Source organism: Oncorhynchus gorbuscha, linkage group LG24 (genome assembly GCF_021184085.1).
Source record: "Oncorhynchus gorbuscha isolate QuinsamMale2020 ecotype Even-year linkage group LG24, OgorEven_v1.0, whole genome shotgun sequence".
Lineage (NCBI taxonomy): Eukaryota > Metazoa > Chordata > Actinopteri > Salmoniformes > Salmonidae > Oncorhynchus > Oncorhynchus gorbuscha.
The window spans coordinates 47,212,296-47,239,795 of record NC_060196.1 but is presented as its reverse complement, the minus strand read 5'-3'; the positions used below and the strand labels follow the sequence as shown (position 1 = coordinate 47,239,795).

The window sequence follows — 27,500 nt, the reverse complement described above, 5'->3', positions numbered from 1 at the left end:
CTCCCACTCTCTCTCTCCCACTCTCTCTCACTCTTTTCCTCCCTCTCACTCTGACTGTCTCTCTTTCTCTCTCTCTTCCTCACCCTCTCCAACAGCATGTTAAAAGCCAAGCAGGCGTGCTACAGTCGATTAAGACTTCTCTTTCCTTCTTCCTGTCTTCCTCCTCTCCTCCAGATATCCCCTCCCAATTCCTGTCTGTCTGTCTGAATGTATTATTTCATTATAAACTGTACATAAACATTCCCTTTATTAGGAAGATGAAGAGTCTGTAGTGAGGATGATCATAGTTAGCATTTATGGCAGCCTAGAGGTTAAGAGCATTGGATCAATAACTGAAAGGTTGATGGTTCAAATCCCAGAGTCAACCACATTATGTTTTTTGTCGATGTGCCCTTGATCAAGGCAGTTAAAACATATGTGGTCGACTCTGGGATTCGATCCACCAACCTTTTGGTTACTGATATAATGTGGTCAATAACAGTGTCGCTAAATGGCTAAAATCTAAATGTAAAAGTAGTAAGACAGACTATAATCAGCCAGCCAATAGCACAGAGACAGTAGACTGTAGCCAACCAATAACACAGAGACAGTAGACTGTAGCCAGCCAATAACACAGAGACAGTAGACTGTAGCCAACCAATAACACAGAGACAGTAGACTGTAGCCAACCAATAACACAGAGACAGTAGACTGTAGCCAGCCCATAACACAGAGACAGTAGACTGTAGCCAACCAATAACACAGAGACAGTAGACTGTAGCCAACCAATAACACAGAGACAGTAGACTGTAGCCAACCAATAACACAGAGACAGTAGACTGTAGCCAGCCAATAACACAGAGACAGTAGACTGTAGCCAACCAATAACACAGAGACAGTAGACTGTAGCCAACCAATAACACAGAGACATCAGACTGTAGCCAACCAATAACACAGAGACAGTAGACTGTAGCCAACCAATAACACAGAGACAGTAGACTGTAGCCAACCAATAACACAGAGACAGTAGACTGTAGCCAGCCAATAACACAGAGACAGTAGACTGTAGACAGCCAATAACACAAAGACAGTAGACTGTAGCCAACCAATAACACAGAGACAGTAGACTGTAGCCAACCAATAACACAGAGACAGTAGACTGTAGCCAACCAATAACACAGAGACAGTAGACTGTAGCCAGCCAATAACACAGAGACAGGAGACTGTAGCCAACCAATAACACAGAGACAGTAGACTGTAGCCAACCAATACCACAGAGACAGTAGACTGTAGCCAACCAATAACACAGAGACAGTAGACTGTAGCCAACCAATAACACAGAGACAGTAGACTGTAGCCAGCCAATAACACAGAGACAGTAGACTGTAGCCAACCAATAACACAGAGACAGTAGACTGTAGCCAGCCAATAACACAGAGACAGTAGACTGTAGCCAACCAATAACACAGAGACAGTAGACTGTAGCCAGCCAATAACACAGAGACAGTAGACTGTAGCCAGCCAATAACACAGAGACAGTAGACTGTAGCCAGCCAATAACACTGAGACAGTAGACAGTAACCAGCCAATAACACAGAGACAATAGACTGTAGCTAGCCAATAACACAGCGACAGTAGACAGTAACCAGCCAATAACACAGAGACAATAGACTGTAGCCAGCCAATAACACAGAGACAGTAGACAGTAACCAGCCAATAACACAGAGACAATAGACTGTAGCTAGCCAATAACACAGAGCATGTAGACTGTAGCCAACCAATAATACAGAGAATGTAGACTGTAGCCAGCCAGTAACACAGAGACAGTAGACTGTAGCCAGCCAATAACACAGAGACAGTAGACTGTAGACAGCCAATAACACAGAGACAGTAGACTGTAGCCAACCAATAACACCAAGACAGTAGACTGTAGCCAGCCCATAACACAGAGACAGTAGACTGTAGCCAACCAATAACACAGAGACAGTAGACTGTAGCCAACCAATAACACAGAGACAGTAGACTGTAGCCAACCAATAACACAGAGACAGTAGACTGTAGCCAACCAATAACACAGAGACAGTAGACTGTAGCCAACCAATAACACAGAGACAGTAGACTGTAACCAGCCAATAACACAGAGACAGTAGACTGTAGCCAACCAATAACACAGAGACAGTAGACTGTAGCCAACCAATAACACAGAGACATCAGACTGTAGCCAACCAATAACACAGAGACAGTAGACTGTAGCCAACCAATAACACAGAGACAGTAGACTGTAGCCAACCAATAACACAGAGACAGTAGACTGTAGCCAGCCAATAACACAGAGACAGTAGACTGTAGACAGCCAATAACACAAAGACAGTAGACTGTAGCCAACCAATAACACAGAGACAGTAGACTGTAGCCAACCAATAACACAGAGACAGTAGACTGTAGCCAGCCAATAACACAGAGACAGGAGACTGTAGCCAACCAATACCACAGAGACAGTAGAATGTAGCTAGCCAATAACACAGCGACAGTAGACTGTAGCCAGCCAATAACACAGAGACAGGAGACTGTAGCCAACCAATACCACAGAGACAGTAGAATGTAGCTAGCCAATAACACAGCGACAGTAGACTGTAGCCAACCAATAACACAGAGATAGTAGACTGTAGCCAACCAATAACACAGAGACAGTAGACTGTAGCCAACCAATAACACAGAGACAGTAGACTGTAGCCAGCCAATAACACAGAGACAGTAGACTGTAGCCAACCAATAACACAGAGACAGTAGACTGTAGCCAACCAATAACACAGAGACAGTAGACTGTAGCCAACCAATAACACAGAGACAGTAGACTGTAGCCAGCCAATAACACAGAGACAGTAGACTGTAGCCAGCCAATAACACATAGACAATAGACTGTAACCAGCCAAAAACACAGAGACAGTAGACTGTAGCCAGCCAATAACACTGAGACAGTAGACAGTAACCAGCCAATAACACAGAGACAATAGACTGTAGCTAGCCAATAACACAGAGACATTATACTGTAGCCAGCCAGTAACACAGAGACAATAGACTGTAGCCAGCCAATAACACAGAGACAGTAGACTGTAGCCAGACAATAACACAGAGACAGTAGACTGTAGCCAGCCAATAACACAGAGACAGTGGACTGTAGCCAACCAATAACACAGAGAATGTAGACTGTAGCCAACCAATAACACAGAGAATGTAGACTGTAGCCAGCCAGTAACACAGAGACAGTAGACTGTAGCCAGCCAATAACACAGAGACAGTAGACTGTAGACAGCCAATAACACAGAGACAGTAGACTGTAGCCAACCAATAACACAGAGACAGTAGACTGTAGCCAACCAATAACACAGAGACAGTAGACTGTAGCTAGCCAATAACACATAGACAGTAGACTGTAGCCAACCAATACCACAGAGATAGTGGACTGTAGCCAACCAATAACACAGAGACAGTAGACTGTAGCCAACCAATAACACAGAGACAGTAGACTGTAGCCAGCCAATAACACAGAGACAGTAGACTGTAGCCAACCAATAAAACAGAGACAGTAGACTGTAGCCAACCAATAACACAGAGACAGTATACTGTAGCCAACCAATAACACAGAGACAGTAGACTGTAGCCAACCAATAACACAGAGACAGTAGACTGTGGCCAACCAATAACACAGAGACAGTAGACTGTAGCCAACCAATAACACAGAGACAGTAGACTGTAGCCAACCAATAACACAGAGACAGTAGACTGTAGCCAGCCAATAACACAGAGACAGTAGACTGTAGACAGCCAATAACACAAAGACAGTAGACTGTAGCCAACCAATAACACAGAGACAATAGACTGTAGCCAACCAATAACACAGAGACAGTAGACTGTAGCCAGTCAATAACACAGAGACAGGAGACTGTAGCCAACCAATAACACAGAGACAGTAGAATGTAGCTAGCCAATAACACAGCGACAGTAGACTGTAGCCAACCAATAACAAAGAGATAGTAGACTGTAGCCAACCAATAACACAGAGACAGTAGACTGTAGCCAACCAATAACACAGAGACAGTAGACTGTAGCCAGCCAATAACACAGAGACAGTAGACTGTAGCCAACCAATAACACAGAGACAGTAGACTGTAGCCAACCAATAACACAGAGACAGTATACTGTAGCCAACCAATAACACAGAGACAGTAGACTGTAGCCAGCCAATAACACAGAGACAGTAGACTGTAGCCAACCAATAACACAGAGACAGTAGACTGTAGCCAGCCAATAACACAGAGACAGTAGACTGTAGCCAACCAATAACACAGTGACAGTAGACTGTAGCCAGCCAATAACACATAGACAGTAGACTGTAACCAGCCAAAAACACAGAGACAGTAGACTGTAGCCAGCCAATAACACTGAGACAGTAGACAGTAACCAGCCAATAACACAGAGACAATAGACTGTAGCTAGCCAATAACACAGAGACATTAGACTGTAGCCAGCCAGTAACACAGAGACAGTAGACTGTAGCCAGCCAGTAACACAGAGACAGTAGACTGTAGCCAGACAATAACACAGAGACAGTAGACTGTAGTCAACCAATAACACAGAGACAGTAGGCTGTAGCCAACCAATAACACAGAGACAGTAGACTGTAGCCAACCAATAACACAGAGACAGTAGACTGTAGCCAGCCAATAACACAGAGACAGTAGACTGTAGCCAACCAATAACACAGAGACAGTAGACTGTAGCCAGCCAATAGCACAGAGACAGTAGACTGTAGCCAACCAATAACACAGAGACAGTAGACTGTAGCCAGCCAATAACACAGAGACAGTAGACTGTAGCCAGCCAATAACACAGAGACAGTAGACTGTAGCCAGCCAATAACACTGAGACAGTAGACAGTAACCAGCCAATAACACAGAGACAATAGACTGTAGCTAGCCAATAACACAGCGACAGTAGACAGTAACCAGCCAATAACACAGAGACAATAGACTGTAGCCAGCCAATAACACAGAGACAGTAGACAGTAACCAGCCAATAACACAGAGACAATAGACTGTAGCTAGCCAATAACACAGAGCATGTAGACTGTAGCCAACCAATAATACAGAGAATGTAGACTGTAGCCAGCCAGTAACACAGAGACAGTAGACTGTAGCCAGCCAATAACACAGAGACAGTAGACTGTAGACAGCCAATAACACAGAGACAGTAGACTGTAGCCAACCAATAACACCAAGACAGTAGACTGTAGCCAGACAATAACACAGAGACAGTAGACTGTAGCCAGCCAATAACACAGAGAATGTAGACTGTAGCCAGCCAGTAACACAGAGAATGTAGACTGTAGCCAACCAATAACACAGAGAATGTAGACTGTAGCCAGCCAGTAACACAGAGACAGTAGACTGTAGCCAGCCAATAACACAGAGACAGTAGACTGTAGACAGCCAATAACACAGAGACAGTAGACTGTAGCCAACCAATAACACAGAAACAGTAGACTGTAGCCAACCAATAACACAGAGACAGTAGACTGTAGCCAACCAATAACACAGAAACAGTAGACTGTAGCTAGCCAATAACACAGAGACAGTAGACTGTAGCCAACCAATACCACAGAGATAGTAGACTGTAGCCAACCAATAACACAGAGCATGTAGACTGTAGCCAACCAATAACACAGAGACAGTAGACTGTAGCCAGCCAATAACACAGAGACAGTAGACTGTAGCCAACCAATAACACAGAGACAGTAGACTGTGGCCAACCAATAACACAGAGACAGTATACTGTAGCCAACCAATAACACAGAGACAGTAGACTGTAGCCAACCAATAACACAGAGACAGTAGACTGTGGCCAACCAATAACACAGAGACAGTAGACTGTAGCCAACCAATAACACAGAGACAGTAGACTGTAGCCAGACAATAACACAGAGACAGTAGACTGTAACCAGCCAATAACACAGAGACAGTAGACTGTAGCCAACCAATAACACAGAGACTGTCAGGCAATAACACAGAGACAGTAGACTGTAACCAATAACAAAGAGACAGTAGACTGTAGCCAACCAATAACACAGAGACAGTAGACTGTAACCAATAACACAGAAGACTGTAACCAATAACATAGAGACAGTAGACTGCCAGCCAATAACACAGAGACAGTAGACTGTAACCAATAACACAGAGACAGTAGACTGTAACCAATAATACAGAGACAGTAGACTGCCAGCCAATAACACGGAGACAGTAGACTGTAACAAATAACACAGAGACAGTAGACTGTAACCAATAACACAGAGACAGTAGACTGTAACCAGCCAAAAACACAGAGACAGTAGACAGTAACCAGCCAATAACACAGAGACAATAGACTGTAGCTAGCCAATAACACAGAGACAGTAGACTGTAGACAGCCAATAACACAGAGACAGTAGACTGTAGCCAACCAATAACACAGAGACAGTAGACTGTAGCAACCAATAACACAGAGACAGTAGACTGTAGCCAACCAATAACACAGAGACAGTAGACTGTAGCTAGCCAATAACACAGAGACAGTAGACTGTAGCCAACCAATACCACAGAGATAGTAGACTGTAGCCAACCAATAACACAGAGACAGTAGACTGTAGCCAACCAATAACACAGAGACAGTAGACTGTAGCCAGCCAATAACACAGAGACAGTAGACTGTAGCCAACCAATAACACAGAGACAGTAGACTGTAGCCAACCAATAACACAGAGACAGTATACTGTAGCCAACCAATAACACAGAGACAGTAGACTGTAGCCAACCAATAACACAGAGACAGTAGACTGTAGCCAACCAATAACACAGAGACAGTAGGCTGTAGCCAACCAATAACACAGAGACAGTAGACTGTAGCCAACCAATAACACAGAGACAGTAGACTGTAGCCAGCCAATAACACAGAGACAGTGGACTGTAGCCAACCAATAACACAGAGAATGTAGACTGTAGCCAACCAATAACACAGAGAATGTAGACTGTAGCCAGCCAGTAACACAGAGACAGTAGACTGTAGCCAGCCAATAACACAGAGACAGTAGACTGTAGACAGCGAATAACACAGAGACAGTAGACTGTAGCCAACCAATAACACAGAGACAGTAGACTGTAGCCAACCAATAACACAGAGACAGTAGACTGTAGCCAACCAATAACACAGAGACAGTAGACTGTAGCCAGCCAATAACACAGAGACAGTAGACTGTAGCCAACCAATAACACAGAGACAGTAGACTGTAGCCAACCAATAACACAGAGACAGTATACTGTAGCCAACCAATAACACAGAGACAGTAGACTGTAGCCAACCAATAACACAGAGACAGTAGACTGTAGCCAGCCAATAACACAGAGACAGTAGACTGTAGCCAACCAATAACACAGAGACAGTAGACTGTAGCCAACCAATAACACAGAGACAGTATACTGTAGCCAACCAATAACACAGAGACAGTAGACTGTAGCCAACCAATAACACAGAGACAGTAGACTGTAGCCAACCAATAACACAGAGACAGTAGGCTGTAGCCAACCAATAACACAGAGACAGTAGACTGTAGCCAACCAATAACACAGAGACAGTAGACTGTAGCCAGCCAATAACACAGAGACAGTGGACTGTAGCCAACCAATAACACAGAGAATGTAGACTGTAGCCAACCAATAACACAGAGAATGTAGACTGTAGCCAGCCAGTAACACAGAGACAGTAGACTGTAGCCAGCCAATAACACAGAGACAGTAGACTGTAGACAGCGAATAACACAGAGACAGTAGACTGTAGCCAACCAATAACACAGAGACAGTAGACTGTAGCCAACCAATAACACAGAGACAGTAGACTGTAGCCAACCAATAACACAGAGACAGTAGACTGTAGCCAACCAATAACACAGAGACAGTAGACTGTAGCTAACCAATAACACAGAGACAGTAGACTGTAGCCAACCAATACCACAGAGATAGTAGACTGTAGCCAACCAATAACACAGAGACAGTAGACTGTAACCAACCAATAACACAGAGACAGTAGACTGTAGCCAGCCAATAACACAGAGACAGTACACTGTAGCCAACCAATAACACGGAGACAGTAGACTGTAGCCAACCAATAACACAGAGACAGTATACTGTAGCCAACCAATAACACAGAGTCAGTAGACTGTAGCCAACCAATAACACAGAGACAGTAGACTGTAGCCAGCCAATAACACAGAGACAGTAGACTGTAGCCAACCAATAACACAGAGACAGTAGACTGTAGCCAACCAATAACACAGAGACAGTAGGCTGTAGCCAACCAATAACACAGAGACAGTAGACTGTAGCCAACCAATAACACAGAGACAGTAGACTGTAGCCAGCCAATAACACAGAGACAGTAGACTGTAGCCAACCAATAACACAGAGACAGTAGACTGTAGCCAGCCAATAACACAGAGACAGTAGACTGTAGCCAGCCAATAACACAGAGACAGTAGACTGTAGCCAGCCAATAACACAGAGACAGTAGACTGTAGCCAGCCAATAACACAGAGACAGTAGACTGTAGCCAGCCAATAACACAGAGACAGTAGACTGTAGGCAACCAATAACACAGAGACAGTAGACTGTAGCCAACCAATAACACAGAGACAGTAGACTGTAGCCAACCAATAACACAGAGACAGTAGACTGTAGCCAACCACTAACACAATGACAGTAGACTGTAGCCAGCCAATAACACAGAGACAGTAGACTGTAACCAATAACACAGAAGACTGTGACCAACCAATAACACAGAGACAGTAGACTGTAACCAGTAACACAGAGACAGTAGACTGTAACCAATAACACAGAGACAGTAGACTGCCAGCCAATAACACAGAGACAGTAGACTGTAACCAATAACACAGAGACAGTATACTGCCAGGCAATAACACAGAGACAGTAGACTGTAACCAATAACACAGAGACAGTAGAGTGTTAACAATAACACAGAGACAGTAGACTGTAACCAATAACACAGAGACAGTAGACTGTAACCAATAACACAGTAGACTGTAACAGATAAAAAAGAGACAGTATACTGCCAGCCAATAACACAGAGACAGTAGACTGTAACCAATAACACAGAGACAGTAGACTGTAACCAATAACACAGAGACAGTAGACTGTAACCAATAACACAGAGACAGTAGACTGTAACCAATAACACAGAGACAGTAGACTGTAACCAATAACACAGAGACAGTAGACTGTAACCAATAACACAGAGACAGTAGACTGCCAGCCAATAACACAGACCAACAAGGAACATGCAGTACGTAGGTATATTCTAATAAATTACACACAAAGATATTCAAGAGTATTTCAGGTTATAGGACGGCAGGTATAAAGATTTATAAAACACATACAGATAGCAGAAACAAACAAATGATAACAACCCAATTATTGAAACACAGCACCATATGCTCGTTAATGCACTTGTTTTAGGACATTGTGACGCAGACTTCAAAACAAAGAGCTACTTCAAGTCTTGGATAGTGATTTTCAACCTGTAGCAGCTTTACCTCTACCAGTTGGACAGATGTGTTCTATAAGTCACATTTATGGAATTTGAACATATGAATGTACATGGGATGCAATGGCATGATTGTCCAATGGTTACATGCTAGACAGATACAACATCTGTTCTGTGACAGGCTGCAATCACTGTCAATCAGAGCTTGCCCTGCCCCTTATTCTGAGTGTCCTCCAAAGATCCTCAATGACTTTGATTGGCCCACCCCATTCCTCTCCAATGGAGTTCTAATAACAGCTCTACACCAAACGGCTCGGCACCAAATTGGAATAGAGCCATCCAGTGCACTTGACAATGAGATTGGAATGCAGCCACACAATGATTAATCACTCCTCCTGACAAGGTAATATCAAAGAGACAGAGGCTGGACCACAGCAATCAAACACTGTAGAAACCCAAAAGAGAGGGAAATTATGAAGAAAATAAATGAAAAGGAAAGAAATAAAGAATAAAAAAAAGAAATTAAGACTGAAAGAACGAAATGGAAGAAAGAACGAATGAAAATACGAGAAAACAAACCTAGCCAGAGGAGTAGAAACCACTGTAAAGCAACAACTTTACTGTCTCTCCATCTGTGCTGAAACTGAGCTTTCTATTATGGATCTAAGAAATGAGCAGAGATTTATAAAGAGTACTGTAGTAAAAATGGAGATGTCAGCCTGGTCGTATTGAACAAGACAGGACAGGACATATGGGGATTGAGTGAGTAATATGACAGTGTAGAAACTAGGTAGTGACACATAGATATAGGATAACAGAGTTAGAAAGGGATGTGGAGAATGATACGAAAAGAGGATATCAAGAGAAAGACAGAGGAACAGAGACAATGACAGAGAGAGAGAAAGAGGTGCATGACATATTATGTAGATGATATATGGTAGGCAGGGAGAGAGGGAGAAAGAGGAGAGAGAGCGAGAGAGAGAGAGAGAGAGAGAGAGAAAGAGAGAGAGAGAGAGAGAGAGAGAGAGAGAGAGAGAGAGAGAGAGAGAGAGAGAGAGAGAGAGAGAGAGAGAGAGAGAGAGAGAGAGAGAGAGAGAGAGAGAGAGAGAGAGAGAGAGAGAGAGAGAGAGAGAGAGAGAGAGAGAGAGAGAGAGAGAGAGAGGAACAGATAGATGGAGTATATACAGTGTGTATAAGAGATGGTACTGAATGAGACAATACTATGTTGCTGAGTTTGGTCTGTGTCTCAGGCCCTTCACAGAAGGAGAGGCAGAGGGACAGACTGACCGATGGACAGAGAGATAGACAGACATATATATATATAGATAGAGGTGTATATGTACAGTACCAGTCAAGAGTTTGAACACACCTACTAATTCAATGTTTTTTCTTAATTTTTACTATTTTCTACATTGTAGAATAATAGTGAAGACATCAACACTATGAAATAACACATATGGAATCATGCAGTAACCAAAAAAGTGTTAAACAATCTATATATATTTTATATTTGAGATTCTTCAAAGTAGCCACCCTTTGCCTTGATGACAGCTTTGTACACTCTTGGCATTCTCTCAACCAGCTTCACCTGGAATGCTTCTTCAACAGTTTTAAAGAAGTTCCCACATAGGCTGAGCACTTGTTGGCTGCTTTTCCTTCACTCTGCGGTCCAACTCATCCCAAACCATCTCAATTGGGTTCAGGTAAAGTGATTGTGGAGACCAGGTCATCTGATGCAGAACTCCATCACTCTCCTTCTTGGTCAAATAGTCCTTACACAGCCTGGAGGCCCTTACACAGCTTGGAGGTTTTAATGTCTTCACTATTATTCTACAATATAAAAAAATAGTAAAAATAAAGAAAATCCCTTGAATGAGTTGGTGTGTCCAAACTTTTGACTGATACTGTATATGAGATGGTACTAACCGGGACACACTGTTATGTTGCAGAGTTTGGTCTGTTTCTCAGGCCCTCCACAGAGCTTGGCCTCTCCTCCGCTCACACAGTTCCTGGTTCGGGTCCTGGAGCCCCGGCCACACGTGACAGAACAAAGGCTCCATGACGACCACTCCTCCCACAGCCCATGGACTGCAACACCCAGAGACAGACAGGCACACACAGCCAATGGGGATGAGAGAATGAGAGATAGGAGGTGTGTGGATTTGCATGTTATAGCCAATGAGGACAGAGAATGAATGAGGAGGAGGGTCCCACCCCCTGTTACAACCATTAGGGTTAGAGAATATGAGCTTGGAGGCGGGATCATAACTCCTGTCAGCAAAGGGGTTAGAGGATGAGACAAAAAGTGAGTAAATGAACACTAGCACAACACTCAAAAGAACCAACAGTAACACAGATGGCACAGAGGTAAGATGTGGCCCTCGCCACCTCTCCATATCGTTCAAACCAGGAAAGAACACGCTCCAAACTACCCAAAACCTTAAGCTCCACATGCAGCTGTTACGAAGGACTGGGCCGCGCTCAGAAGGTCATAACTTTGAAGTAGGTTCCCGAGAAATTGATTTATACACAGCGAGTATGACATGATCATAAAGTACATTCCAAATTGATTAAAACATACTGTACTTTTGGTCATTAAAATGTCATGGTGAGGGCACAGCATTATCGGATTCTGATCAGCAATATGGTTAAACATTCATCAACTTGCTCATTCAAATGATGTGATGCCTTCTATTTCATATATGTTAATGAACATATTGAAATAACCTGGGAGAGTATTCATAAAGCCTCTCAGAGTTGCCAGGTCACAGTTGTAAATGAGAACTTGTTTTTCAGCTAGCCTACCTGGTTAAATAAAGGTGATTTGTTTTTTAAAGTATGGGTGCTGATCTAGGATCAATTTAGCCTTTTAAACATAATGAATACGGCAGCAAAACTGATCGTATAGAATACGGCGGCCTGGTTTTTGAGAGGAAGCTCTCTTGTTCTTACCACTCTGAGTAGAAGTTGCTTATGGGCACAGGTCTAGGATCAGTTAACTGTTCCAAATTAAACTTGTTTACCAAGAGGGACCTAACATCAGTGTCTAGGAGTAAAGTCCTCCTCTGTTCATTAGAGTTGAATAGAGGGCTCATCTTTGAAATCTACTAAAATATGCAAGTGAGTCCTTTATCCAACTCTATGAATAGGACTAGCAGTTAGTCGTGGGACCAGTGTTGAGTTATAGCATGCTGGGGGTGAAGTGTTGAGGAACCAGAGCAACACAATGCGGAGAAACACAACACGCCAGCGTACGCAATACACTGCAAACCAGTAAGACAAATAAACAGACTAGCATATGTGTCCACACACATACAACACCACATGCCCACAGGGAATAGACATACTGTGTATGTCCACAGAACCAGACACATACAGATCACTATAACCAGACTAGTCGTAAGAAAGGAGGAAAAAATTCAAAGCTGGAGAGAAGAGGAGTGAGGGGTGGAAAGAGAAGAAGAGAAGAGAAGAAGAGGAGAAGATAGGGAGACGCACAGGAAAAATACATGGATTTTGGAAGTATGAACGGACAATCTTATGGCAATATGAGGTTTGAAGACACAAAGGCAGAGGTGAAGGAAAATAGAAAATGCATTCTAATGCGTCAGAGATTTTGAAGGTGTGCATGGTTTTAACACTTTGGGGAATATTGAATGAGAGAGATGGAAAGAGTGAGATGTTTTTAAAAAATACATTAATAGAGGGAGAAAAGGCTGAAGGGAGGGGTGTTGAAAGACAATGTGAGATATACAGTATGAGCAATGAGAAAAAAAGATGATTAAAGAATAATTAGAAAGAGAGAAAGAGAGAAAGAGAGAAAGAGAGAAAGACAGAAAGAGAGAGAGAGAGAGAGAGAGAGAGAGAGAGAGAGAGAGAGAGAGAGAGAGAGAGAGAGAGAGAGAGAGAGAGAGAGAGAGAGAGAGAGAGAGAGAGAGAGAGAGAGAGAGAGAGAGAGAGAGAGAGAGAGAGAGAGAGAGAGAGAGAGAGAGAGAGAGAGAGAGAGAGAGAGAGAGAGAGAGAGAGAGAGGGAGAGAGAGAGAGAGAGGGAAAGAAAGAGGGGAGAGAGGGAGAGAGGGAGAGAGAAGAATATATGCCTGGTCTGCTTAGCCATGAAAAAAAGCCAAACTGTTGGTTTTAAGCATCCTCTGAGAGCTAAACTTAAGGTACATTGTTAATACAATCACTGATTCTTTATGTAATCAACTAACTCCATCCTGAGAATATTGAGCTGCAAATGTAAAGCACAGACGACAGGAACCATCTCAATCCAAACGGTTCACAAGAGGTGGTTCACAAGAGGTGGTTCACAAGAGGCGGTTCACAAGAGGCGGTTCACAAGAGGCGGTTCACAAGAGGCGGTTCACAAGAGGCGGTTCACAAGAGGCGGTTCACAAGAGGCGGTTCACAAGAGGCGGTTCACAAGAGGCGGTTCACAAGCAGCTGGATACTTGTTAAACATTGTCTATTCATCTACAAGGAATCGGGCTCAGATTCACTGGTAACATCTTGAATGGAGAGTAGTTAGAAACCAATGAATTACTAGAGCTAAAGCGATCTATTTCACACCAATAAAGCATCCTTACAATCTTAGAAAAAAAGGTTTCAAAAGGGAACATTGGCTGTTCCATGTAAACCCCACTGATTTTTGTTTTTTAATTATATATATCTTTTAGGGGTAGATAATTGTCACGCCTTGGTCATTGTATTTTGTGTTTTTGGTATATGTTTGGGTAAGCCAGGGTGTGACATGGGTTTATATGTTGTGTTTTCGTATTGGGGTTTGTAGTAATTGGGATTGTGTATGATTAGGGGTGTGTCTAGTTAGGCTTGGCTGCCTGAGGCGATTCTCAATTGGAGTCAGCTGCTTATCGTTGTCTCTGATTGGGAACTGTATTTAGGCAGCCTGAGTTTGCATTGTATTTTGTGGGTGTTTGTTCCTGTCTTAGTGTTGTAGTCATCAGATAGGCTGTAATAGGTTTCACGTTCCGTTTGTTGTTTTTTTGTATTTATACAGTTATTTCATGTACCGCTATTATCTTCATTAAAGTCATGAATAACCTACACGCTGCATTTCGGTCTGACTCTCTTCATACAACAGACGAACGTCGTTACAGAAACACCCACCACTCACAGACCGAGCAGCGTGTGAACTGGCAGGATCTAAAGGAGGACGTTATGGACAGCAGAAGCATGGATTATACGAAGTGGGAAGAAATCGACAGGTGGGCGGCCGACCCAGAGCGAGTGCAGGAGCCCGCCTGGGATTCGCTTCAGCAGTTGCAGTGGGAGAGACTGCACCATTTGGAGATTTGGACATGGGAGGAGGAATTAGACGGAAAAGGACCCTGGGCGCAGCCGGGAGAATATCGCCGTCCCAAGGAGGGAATAGAAGCAGCTAAAGCGGAGAGGCGCAGGTATGAGGAGGCAGCACGGCGACGCGGTTGGAAACCGGAAAGTCACCCCCAAAAAAATATTGGGGGGGGCTAGAGGGGAGAATAGTTATGCCAGGTAGAAGACCTGCGCATACTCCCTGTGCTCACCATTGGGCTAGAGAGACCGGGCAGGCACAGTGTTATGCTATGGAGCGCACAGTGTTTCCAGTGCGGGTGCAGAGCCAGCTGCGACACATACCAGCCCTTCCTATTGGCCGGGCTAGAGTGGGCATCGAGCCAGGTAAGCTTGGGCAGGCTCGGTGCTCAAGAGCTCCAGTGCGCCTGCACGGTCCGTTCTATCCAGAGCCACCTCTACACACCAGTCCTCCGGTAGCAGCTCCCCGCACCAGGCTTCCTGTGCATGTCCTCGCGCCAGTACCACCAGTTCCAGCACCACGCACCAGGCCTCCAATGCGCCTCGCCTGTTCAGCGCAGCCAGAGCCTTTCTCCTCTCCTGCGCTGTTGGAGTCTCCCACCTGTTTAGCACAGCCAGAGCCTTTCTCCTCTCCTGCGCTGCCGGAGTCTCCAGTCTGCCCAGTCGGCCCAGTGCTCCCAGTCTGCCCAGTGCTCCCAGTCTGCCCAGTGCTCCCAGTCTGCCCAGCGCCGCCAGTCGGCCCAGCTTCGCCAGTCTGGCAGGATCCGCCAGAAGTGCCAGTCTGCCAGGATCCGCCAGAAGTGCCAGTCTGCCAAGATCTTCTAGACCGGCCAGACAACCTGAATCTTCCAGTTCCACCAGCCAGCCAGGATTTACCGGAGCCTACTACCTGCCTGAGCTTCCTCTCAGTACTGAGCTTCCTCTCAGTACTAGGCTTCCTCTCAGTACCAGGCTGCTTCTGTCCCGAGCTGCCCCTCAGTCCCGGGCTGCCCCTCTGTCCTGAGATGCCCTTCTGTCCTGAGATGCCCTTCTGTCCTGAGCTGCCCCTCTGTCCCGAGCTGCCCCTCTGTCCCGAGCTGCCCCTCTGTCCCGAGCTGCCCCTCTGTCCCGAGCTGCCCCTCTGTCCTGAGCTGCCCCTCTGTCCTGAGCTGCCCCTCGGTCCCGAGCTGCCCCTCAGTTATGTGGGGATCAGGGTGAGGACTATTAGGCCATGGTCGGCGGAGAAAATGGATTATCCCAGGACGCGAAGGAGAGGAAATAGGACATTAATGGAGTGGGGTCCAGGTCCCGAGCCAGAACCGCCACCATGGACAGACGCCCACCCGGACCCTCCCTATGCTCTTGAGGTGCGTCCCGGAGTCCGCACCTTAGGGGGGGGGGTTCTGTCACGACCTGGTCATTATATTTTGTGTTTTTGGTATATGTTTGGGTAAGCCAGGGTGTGACATGGGTTTATATGTTGTGTTTTCGTATTGAGGTTTGTAGTAATTGGGATTGTGTATGATTAGGGGTGTGTCTAGTTAGGCTTGGCTGCCTGAGGCGATTCTAAATTGGAGTCAGGTGCTTATCGTTGTCTCTGATTGGGAACCGTATTTAGGCAGCCTGAGTTCGCGTTGTATTTTGTGGGTGTTTGTTCCTGTCTTAGTGTTGTAGTCACCAGATAGGCTGTAATAGGTTTCACGTTCCGTTTGTTTTTTTGTATTTATACAGTTATTTCATGTACCGCTATTATCTTCATTAAAGTCATGAGTAACCTACACGCTGCATTTCGGTCTGACTCTCTTCATACAACAGACGAACGTCGTTACACCCTTTTCATTTTGTCTGGCTTGCACTCCAAATAAAATTGATTAAATATTTTCAAATAACTTAAAAAAACAGGTCGCTAGATGTAAACAAAACCACAACTAAATAGTTAAATTGTGATATGACTAAAGAGTTCATCTAGGGGATTTTTCCACAAATAGAAAAGTGTTTTCCTTTCCATGGTAGCATTTTTGCATCACAACACCTCCATTTTTTACATGGACTTTATATTTACCAATTGGATCCTGTTTCAGTAATAATGAAATCAGACATTCTTGTTGAGTGTCCGATAATCTACCATTTTTATAGGAGTGGTTAAAACATGCTAATAACAGTCCTCTGAGTCTATCAAAAAAGGTTTGGTAAACATCCACTGGTACGCCATCCAGCCCTGGCGTTTTCCCGAACTTAAAGGCTTTAATTGCACTCAGACGTTCCTCCTCTGTAATTTGGCCTTCACATGAGTCATTCTGCACAGCTGTTAATTTTACATTATTAATAGGAAAAAAATCCATACAATTAGCTTTGGTTAGTGGAGATGGAGGAGACTGAAACGAAAACAAATGCTTAAAGTCCTTTACTTTCTCTATCAAAATATAGTTTGGGGACTACTTCATTTGTAACTAGTTTCGGTAAATCATTTTTGGTCGCATTTCTATGTTGAAGATTAAAACAGAATTTTGCTTTATTTTATAATATATTACACTGGATTTTTCTAAAATATGTTCCTCCATTTATTTTTGTGTTTCCTCTAACTTATTCTGTGCCTTTATGGTACAGTTTTTATTGTATTCTATCTGTTCTGTTAGTCCTTCAATTTCCTTCGTTAATATGGACTCTTATGGTCTAAAGTGTTTTTGTTTTAGTTATGAGTACTGAAAGGGTTTCACATGAAACCAAAAAGGGTTCCACCTGGAACCAAAAGGTTTCTTCAAAGGGTTCTCCTATGGGGAAAGTCGAATAACCATTTTAGGTTCTAGATAGCACCTTTTTTTCTAAGAGTGTAGGTAGAATAGACGGGATTGGAGGTAAGGATTACAGGAAAGAGACAGGAAAGAGAGAGAAAGACAGAGGCAGAGAAATGAAGGAGAGCGATAAGACTGGTGCATTATAAACTGAACAGACAGAAAGGGGCATCCAAGATCTGTCAGACTGATAGATCACCAAACATCTGTAGAGGATGGATGTCATTGTTGGGTAAATGGGTAGGTGCTAAAAACACAGTGAGATACAGAGCCTTCAGAAAGTATTCACACCCCTTGACTTTTTCCATATTTTGTTGTGTTACAGCTTGATTTGAAAAATAATTACATTTAGATTTTATGTCACTGGCCTAAACACAATATCACATCATGTCAAAGTGGAAATATGTTTTGTAAATAATTGTAAATAAGAATTTGTTTTTAACTGACTTGCCTGGATATAAAATAAAAAGTTCAGGACTGAAAATGTGCTTAACAAGTCACATAATAAGTTGCATGCTCACTCTTCGTGTAATAATAGTGTTTAACATGATTTCTGAATGACTACCTCATCTCTGTACCCCACACATGCAATTATCTGTAAGGTCCCTCAGTTGAGCAGTGAATTTCAAACACAGATTTAACCACATAGACCAGGGAGGTTTTCCAATGCCTTGCAGAGAAGGGTACTACCTACATGTATTGGTAGATGGGTAGATGTATTTATTTTTAATTTTTTTAAAGCAGACATTGAATATCCCTTTAATTCCTTTAAGTAATGAAGTTATTCATTACACTTTGGATGGTGTATCAATACTACTCCCAGTCACTACAAAGATACAGGCGTCCTTCCTAACTCAGTTGTTGGAGCGGAAGGAAACCTCTCAGGGATTTCACCATGAGGCCAATGGTGACTTTAAAATAGTTACAGAGTTTAATGTACGTTTAGTCCAACACATCACTGAGTAACACTCTTCAGTTTTTCATGCATGGCGACTTTCAGTATAAAAATAAACAGAATATAGGTTAAAAAAACTACTTCAGTCTGCTTTCCATCAGACACTGGGAGACAAATTCACCTTTCAGCAGGACAATAACCTAAAACACAAGGTCAAATCTACACTAGAGTTGCGTTCCAAGATTACATTGAATGTTCCTGAGTTGCCTTGTTACAGTTTGGATTTTTATTGACAATCTATGGCAAGACTTGAAAATGGCTGTCTAGCAATGATCAACAATCAAATTAACAGAGCTTGAAGAATTCTTGAAATAATAACATGCAAATATTGTACAATCCAGGTGTGGAAAGCTCTTAGAGACTTACCCAGAAAGACACACAGCTTTAATTGCTGCCAAAGGTGATTCTAACATGTTTTCACTCAGGGTTGTATTTAATTTATTTCAATAAATGTGCAAAACATGTTTTCATTTTGTCATTATGGGGTATTGTGTGATGATGGGTGATTTTTTCATTAATTTAAATGATTTAGAATTCAGGCTGTAACAGAAGAAAATGTGAAATAATTCAAGGGTAAGAATAGTTTCTGAATGCACTGGAGCCAGACACCTGCAAATGCACATGCACACACACAAACACGCACCCACGCACACACACACACACACACACACACACACACACACACACACACACACACACACACACACACACACACACACACACACACACACACACACACACACACACACACACACACACACACACACACACACACACACTATAACACCAGGGTGTAGAGAGGGTTATATCACTGGGGTGTAGAGAGGGTTATAACACTGGGGTGTAAAGAGGGTTATATCACTGGGGTGTAAAGAGGGTTATAACACTGGAGTGTAAAAGAGGGTTATAACACTGGAGTGTAAAGAGGGTTATAACACTAGGGTGTAAAGAGGGTTATAACACTGGAGTGTAAAGAGGGTTATATCACTGGGGTGTAAAGAGGGTTATAACACTGGGTGTAAAGAGGGTTATAACACTGGAGTGTAAAGAGGGTTATAACACTGGAGTGTAAAGAGGGTTATAACACTGGAGTGTAAAGAGGGTTATAACACTGGAGTGTAAAGAGGGTTATATGACTGGGTGTAAAGAGGGTTATAACACTGGGGTGTAAAGAGGGTTATAACACTGGAGTGTAAAGAGGGTTATATCACTGGGGTGTAAAGAGGGTTATAACACTGGAGTGTAAAAGAGGGTTATAACACTGGAGTGTAAAGAGGGTTATAACACTGGAGTGTAAAGAGGGTTATAACACTGGAGTGTAAAGAGGGTTATATCACTGGGGTGTAAAGAGGGTTATAACACTGGGTGTAAAGAGGGTTATAACACTGGAGTGTAAAGAGGGTTATAACACTGGAGTGTAAAGAGGGTTATAACACTGGAGTGTAAAGAGGGTTATAACACAGAGGTGTAAAGAGGGTTATACTATGGGGGTGTAAAGAGGGTTATAACACTGGGGTGTAAAGAGGGTTATAACACTGGAGTGTAAAGAGGGTTATAACACGGGGGTGTAAAGAGGGTTATAAAACTGGGGTGTAAAGAGGGTTATAACACTGGAGTGTAAAGAGGGTTATAACACGGAGGTGTAAAGAGGGTTATACTATGGGGGTGTAAAGAGGGTTATAACACTGGAGTGTAAAGAGGGTTATAACACTGGAGTGTAAAGAGGGTTATAACACTGGAGTGTAAAGAGGGTTATAACACTGGAGTGTAAAGAGGGTTATATCACTGGGTGTAAAGAGGGTTATAACACTGGGGTGTAAAGAGGGTTATAACACTGGAGTGTAAAGAGGGTTATATCACGGGGGTGTAAAGAGGGTTATAACACTGGGGTGTAAAGAGGGTTATAACACTGGAGTGTAAAGAGGGTTATAACACGGGGTTGTAAAGAGGGTTATACTATGGGGGTGTAAAGAGGGTTATAACACGGGGTGTAAAGAGGGTTATATCACTGGGGTGTAGAGAGGGTTATAAAACATGAATTGTGTACAGCTCCTTGTGACATGGGGCAGTGTATTATCATGCTGAAACATGAATGATGGCGCCGGATGAATGGAATGATAATGGGCCTCAGGATCTCGTCACAGTATCTCTGTGCAATCAAACTGCCATCGATAAAATGCAATTGTGTTTGCCTGCCCATTCCATAACCCCACCGCCACCATGGGGCACTCTGTTCACAATGTTGACATCAGCAAACCGCTCGCACACACAATGCCATACAATTGAAACCGGGATTCATCTGTGAAGAGCACACTTCTCCAGTGTGTCAGTGGCGATAGAAGGTGAGCATTTTCCCACTGTAGTTGGTTACGATGCCGAACTGCAGTCAGGTCAAGACCCTGGTGAGGACGACGAGCACGCAGATGAGCTTTCTGACAGATTGTGCAGAAATGATTTGGTTGTGCAAACCCACTGTTTCATCAGCTGTCTGGGTGGCTGATCTCAGATGATTCCGCAGGTGAAGAAGCCAGATGTGGAGGTCCTGGGCTGGCGTGGTTAAACGTGGTCTGGTTGTGAAGCCTGTAGGACGTACTGCCAAATTCTCTAAAACGACATTGGAAGTGGCTTATGATAAAGAAATGAACATTAAATCATATGGCAATAGCTCTGGTGGACATTCCTGCAGTCAGCATGCCAATTGCATGGCCATTCAAAAATGGAGACTGTGGCACTGTGTTGTGTGAAAAAACACATTATAGAGTGGCCTTTTATTGTGCCCACCACAAGGTGCACCTGTGTAATGATCATGCTGTTTAATCAGCTTCTTGATATGCCACACCTGTCAGTGGATGGATTATCTTGGCAAAGGAGAAATGCTCACTAACAGGGATGTAAGCAAATATGTGAAATATCCCCCCAAAATGCTAACCTCCTCTGTTATTATAATGGACGAAGCTTAGCCTGTCTTGGGGGTATGATATTTATGACTCTGTAACTTCTCACATTATTCACAATTCATTCAGGATTATCCTTTAAGCATGTTAGAATTCACATTAATGTAGATGTTTTTAGAAACATTCTATATGTTAAATATTACATAAATATTCTATATATTCTATAAACAAAACATATTTTTTAAATGACACAATACATTGTTAATATTATTACATTATTCACCATTTGTAAGGTTCTGTACTTATTTTCTTAGTCAACCTTGTGTCCTTTTTCCCTGTGTTCTTTAACGTAGCCCTGTCTTTCATTTTTGTTCATTGATTTCACCTGTGTTAGTTACTCACCTGGTCTCATCATCTCCTTTTAGTTCAGATCATTCTGTTTGTGCCTTTGTGAGGTATTGATCATTTTGACTCGACCAAGCAGTGTCCTAGCTCGTTTGTGAGAACCAGTTATAGCATTCAGTCCTAGTTCTGATTCGCCTGGCTGTTTGCCTACCTGTGTATGACCATTGCCTGCCTCTGACCACGACTCCTGCATTCTGCAAAGGTGAGATAAACACCTGCCGCGCTCTGCGCATGATTCTACACCTTTTTCTCCCTGAGTATTTATTACACCATTCATTTCTACTGGGTACTAAATCATGTGAAACACAAACAAAACAAACAGCAAATGGGTACAGCAAAATACCTAACATTTTACTACTTTAATACACATATAAGTGAATTTGTCTAAATACCTTTGATCCCCTAAAATGGGTGGACTATGTACAAAAAGTGTTGTAATTTAACAATTACCCAATATGGATAATGAAAAGCTGACAGTCTGCAATTTAGTTATTGTATTATTTCAAAACTGTAACACTGGGGTGTAGTGAGGGTTAAAACACTGGGGTGTAATGAGGGTTAAAACACTGGGGTGTAATGAGGGTTAAAACACTGGGGTGTAATGAGGGTTAAAAAACTGGGGTGTAATGAGGGTTAAAACACTGGGGTGTAGTGAGGGTTAAAACACTGGGGTGTAGTGAGGGTTAAAACACTGGGGTGTAATGAGGGTTAAAACACTGGGGTGTAATGAGGGTTAAAAAACTGGGGTGTAATGAGGGTTAAAACACTGGGGTGTAATGAGGGTTAAAACACTGGGGTGGAGCTAGCTTTAAAACACTGGGGTATAGTGAGGATTAAAACACGGGTGGAGCTAGCTTTAAAACACTGGGGTATAGTGAGGGTTAGAACACTGGGGTGTAGTGAGGGTTAAAACACTGGGGTGTAGTGAGGGTTAAAACACTGGGATGTAGTGAGGTTTAAAACACTGGGATGTAATGAGGGTTAAAACCCTGGGGTGTAGTGAGGGTTTAAACACTGGGGTGTAGTGAGGGTTAAAACACTGGGATGTAGTGAGGTTTAAAACACTGGGTTGTAAGTGAGGGTTAAAACACTGGGGTGTAGTGAGGGTTAAAACACTGGGGTATAGTGAGGTTTAAAACCCTGGGGTGTAGTGAGGTTTAAAACACTGGGATGCAGTGAGGTTTAAAACACTGGGATGTAGTGAGATTTAAAACCCTGGGGTGTAGTGAGGGTTAAAACACTGGGGTGTAGTGAGGGTTAAAACACTGGGATGTAGTGAGGTTTAAAACACTGTGATGTAGTGAGATTTAAAACCCTGGGGTGTAGTGAGATTTAAAACCCTGGGGTGTAGTGAGGTTTAAAACCCTGGGATGTAGTGAGGTTTAAAACACTGGGATGTAGTGAAGGTTAAAACACTGGGTTGTAGTGAGGGTTAAAACACTGGGGTATAGTGAGGGTTAAAACACTGGGGTGTAGTGAGGGTTAAAACACTGGGGTATAGTGAGGGTTAAAACACTGGGGTGTACCACCACCTACTGGTCAGAGGGAGAATCTATCCCATTAGCCTGGAACATTGATCATCTTGCAAGACAAGGAATGAGTGAATAAGTGACACAGTATCCAGTGACAATCCCCATGTAGAGTGTTACTTACTACCACATACCCACAGACACTATGTGGAAACAGTAGTGCAGGAAGGGAGCAGGAGTTTGAGACACACAGTAAAAAGAATCAGGAGTGAACACATACCAGTGGAGGTTTCTCAGGGGAGGACGGCTCATAATAATGTCTGGAACGGAGCAAATGAAATGGCATCAAACACATGAAAACCATATGTTTGATGTTGTTGATACCTTTCCACTTATTCCACTTCAGCCATTACCACGAGCCCATCCTCCCCAATTAAGGTGCCACCAACCTCCTGTGACACACACCTATAGCCTGGTGTGTTTGTCTGGCACAATATACCAGAGCCTTTTTACCCATTTGCAAATGAGCCCAGAGAGCACTCAACCAAGGCTACGAGAAAGAGAAAGGCCAAAGGTCATATCAGAGAAATTAAACAAACAATGCAGAGCGCCCAGGGAATACGGAGAAATATGTTTACAAAAGAACAACACACACATGCAGACAGACACACAGACCTTCGCTAAGCCACCGCCATGACAACGATCACTGGCAACTTGGACAACTTGAGACACCAGGCGGCACTTCACACAGTCCCACACACATGCACACAACCACGCGCAGACACACACACACACACACACACACACACACACACACACACACACACACACACACACACACACACACACACACACACACACACACACACACACACACACACACACACACACACACACACACACACACACACACACACATAGAAACACAGGCAAACACAAGTTCCCTTTCTCTCGAACGATCACGTCCCTAGCTCAAAAATGAGTATACTGACGACACTGTCAATACTGTACACGGTCGATCCCTCTACTCCTTTATACAATTACATACACTACATGAAAAAAGTATGTAGACACCTGATCGTTGAACATCTCATTCCAAAATCATGGCCATTAATATGGAGTTGGTCCCCCCTTTGCCTCCTATAACAGCCTCCACTCTTCTGGGAAGGCTTTCCCATAGTTGTTGGAACAATGCTCCAGGGACTTGCTTCCATTCAGCCAGAAGAACATCGGTGAGGCCTGGCTCACAGTACAAGTTCCAATTCATCCCAAAGCTGTTGATGGGGTTGAGATCAAGGCTCTGTGCAGGCCAGTCAAGTTCTTCAACACCGATCTTGACAAACCATTTCTGTATGGAAGTTGCTTTGTGCACAGGTGCATTGTCATGCTGAAACAAGAACGGGCCTTCCCCAATCTGTTGCCACAAAGTTGGAAACACAGAATGGTCTGGAATGTCATTGTATGCTGAAGCATTAAGATTTCCCTTCACTGGAACTAAGGGGCCTAGCCCGATCTACCCCATTAGCCTGGAACATTGATCACATTCGGGCAGGTAGCGGTCTCCTGGCACCTGCCAAACCTAGATTTGTCCGTCGGACTGCCAGATGGTGAAGCATGATTCATCACTCCAGAGAACATGTTTTCACTGCTCCAGAGTCCAATGACTGAGAGCTTTACACCACTCCAGCCATCGCTTGCCATTACGCATGGTGATCTTCGGCTTAGGATGAACAGTTATAGTGCTGACATTGTTTCCAAAGGCAGTTTGGAATTCGGTAGTGAGTGTTGTAACTGAGGACATATGATTTTTACGCTCTACACGCATCAGCACATGGTGGTCCTACCACTTCACGTCCGAGCCGCTCCTAGATGTTTCCACCCTACAATAACAGCACTTACAGTTGAACGAGTCAGCTCTAGAAGGGCAGAAATTTGAGGAACTGGCTTGCTACGTTGAAGTCACTGAGCTCTTCAGCACTGCCAATGTTTGTCTATGGAGATTGCATGACTGTGTGCTCGATTTTATACACCTGTCAAATCAAATCAGCAACGGGTGTGGCTGAAATAGTTTAATCTATTTGAAGGAGTGTCTACATACTTTTGTATATATAGTGTATCTTTTGGTAGAAAAAAGTATTGGGTTGCATTTTGATATGGTGTAATCAGCTCTATTTCAAGTAATGCATTATTGGATGTGCATGTGTGCATGTGCGTGTGTGTGTGTGTCTCTCTTTCTGTGTGTGTGTGTGTGTCTCTCTTTCTGTGTGTGTCTCTCTCTCTCTTTCTATGTGTGTGTCTCTCTCTTTCTATGTGTGTGATAAGAGCGTCTGCTAAATGACTTAAATAATGTAAATGTCTCTCTCTTTCTATGTGTGTGTGTTTCTCTTTCTCTGTGTGTGTCTCTCTCTCTTTCTCTGTGTGTGTGTGTGTTTCTTTCTGTGTGTGTGTCGCTCTCTCTCTTTCTGTGTGTGTCTCTCTCTCTTTCTATATGTGTGTGTGTCTCTCTTTCTATATGTGTGTGTCTCAATCTTTCTATGTGTGTGTGTCTCTCTTTCTCTGTGTGTGTCTCTCTCTCTTTCTCTGTGTGTGTGTGTGTTTCTTTCTGTGTGTGTGTCTCTCTCTCTCTCTTTCTGTGTGTGTCTCTCTCTTTCTGTGTGTGTGTCTCTTTCTGTCTGTGTGTGTGTGTGTCTCTCTCTTTCTATGTGTGTGTGTGTATCTCTCTTTCTATGTGTGTGTGTGTGTATCTCTCTTTCTATGTGTGTGTCTCTCTCTTTCTGTGTGTGTGTGTCTCTCTCTTTCTCTGTGTGTGTGTGTGTGTTTCTTTCTGTGTGTGTCTCTCTCTCTCTTTCTATATGTGTGTGTCTCTCTCTTTCTATGTGTGTGTGTCTCTCTCTTTCTGTGTGTGTGTCTCTTTCTGTCTCTTTCTATGTGTGTGTGTGTGTCTCTCTCTCTCTTTCTCTCTGTGTGTGTGTTTCTTTCTGTGTGTGTCTCTCTCTCTCTTTCTGTGTGTCTCTCTCTTTCTATATGTGTGTGTCTCTCTCTTTCTATGTGTGTGTGTCTCTCTCTTTCTGTGTGTGTCTCTCTCTTTCTCTGTGTGTGTGTGTGTGTGTGTCTCTCTCTCTTTCTGTGTGCGTGTGTGTTTTTTTCCTTCTGGGTGTGTGTGTGTCTCTCTCTCTCTTTCTGTGTGTGTGTCTCTCTCTCTTTCTATGTGTGTGTGTCTCTCTCTTTCTATGTGTGTGTGTCTCTCTCTTTCTGTGTGTGTCTCTCTCTTTCTGTGTGTGTGTGTGTGTGTCTCTCTCTTTCTGTGTGCTTGTGTGTTTTTTTCCTTCTGGGTGTGTGTGTGTCTCTCTCTCTCTTTCTGTGTGTGTGTGTCTCTCTCTTTCTGTGTGTGTGTCTCTCTCTTTCCGTGTGTGTGTGTGTGTGTGTGTGTGTGTTTGTCAATTAAATCAGGGGACGCACATGGAGAATGACATGAATAACATGATGAATTGTTTACAGTGAAAGCCGGGGGACTACATTATTCAACAACGATTCAAATACTACACTATGTGTGTGAAGGTGTATATCTGTCTCTGTGTGTGTGTGTGTATATCTGTGTGTGTGTGTGTGTGTGTGTGTGTGTGTCTCTCTCTTTCTATGTGTGTGTGTGTGTATCTCTCTTTCTATGTGTGTGTGTCTCTCTCTTTCTGTGTGTGTCTCTCTCTCTTTCTCTCTGTGTGTGTGTTTCTTTCTGTGTGTGTCTCTCTCTTTCTGTGTGTCTCTCTCTCTCTTTCTGTGTGTGTGTGTCTCTCTCTTTCTGTGTGGCTCTCTCTCTCTCTCTGTGTGTGTGTGTGTGTGTGTGTGTGTGTGTGTGTGTGTGTGTGTGTGTGTGTGTGTGTGTGTGTGTGTGTGTGTGTGTGTGTGTGTGTGTGTGTGTGTGTGTGTGTGTGTGTGTGTGTGTGTGTGTGTGTGTGTGTGTGTGTGTGCACATTCATAAATACCTGCGCGTGTGAGCTGCTGTTCAAATCATGAATGCATATTCGGTGCTCGCAGGCATTGGAAATAGGTTGGTGTGTGTGTGCGTGTGTGTTTTTTGGAACCTGTCGGAACCACTCCCGGTCGGTGTGTGTACATCCACACTGCGAATTAGAGA

General features: G+C 43.5%; 1 protein-coding gene across 12 annotated transcripts in view; it reads right to left on the bottom strand.

Annotated features, from left to right (window-relative positions):
- LOC124012930 (adhesion G protein-coupled receptor B2-like) overlaps window positions 1-27,500 on the bottom strand; it is a 541,176-nt gene that overhangs the window by 220,787 nt on the left and 292,889 nt on the right. For 11 of the 12 annotated variants that reach the window (XR_006834797.1, XM_046326992.1, XM_046326996.1 and 8 more), the window contains exon 5: window positions 11,491-11,652. The exons of the other annotated variant lie outside the window; for it this stretch is intronic. Coding sequence is in view for 10 of the 11 variants with exons in the window: in XM_046326992.1 (XP_046182948.1) it covers window positions 11,491-11,652 (162 nt within the window). In the remaining variant the exon portion in view is untranslated. The remainder of the gene's footprint in view (window positions 1-11,490; window positions 11,653-27,500) is intronic. 12 annotated transcript variants of the gene reach the window in all.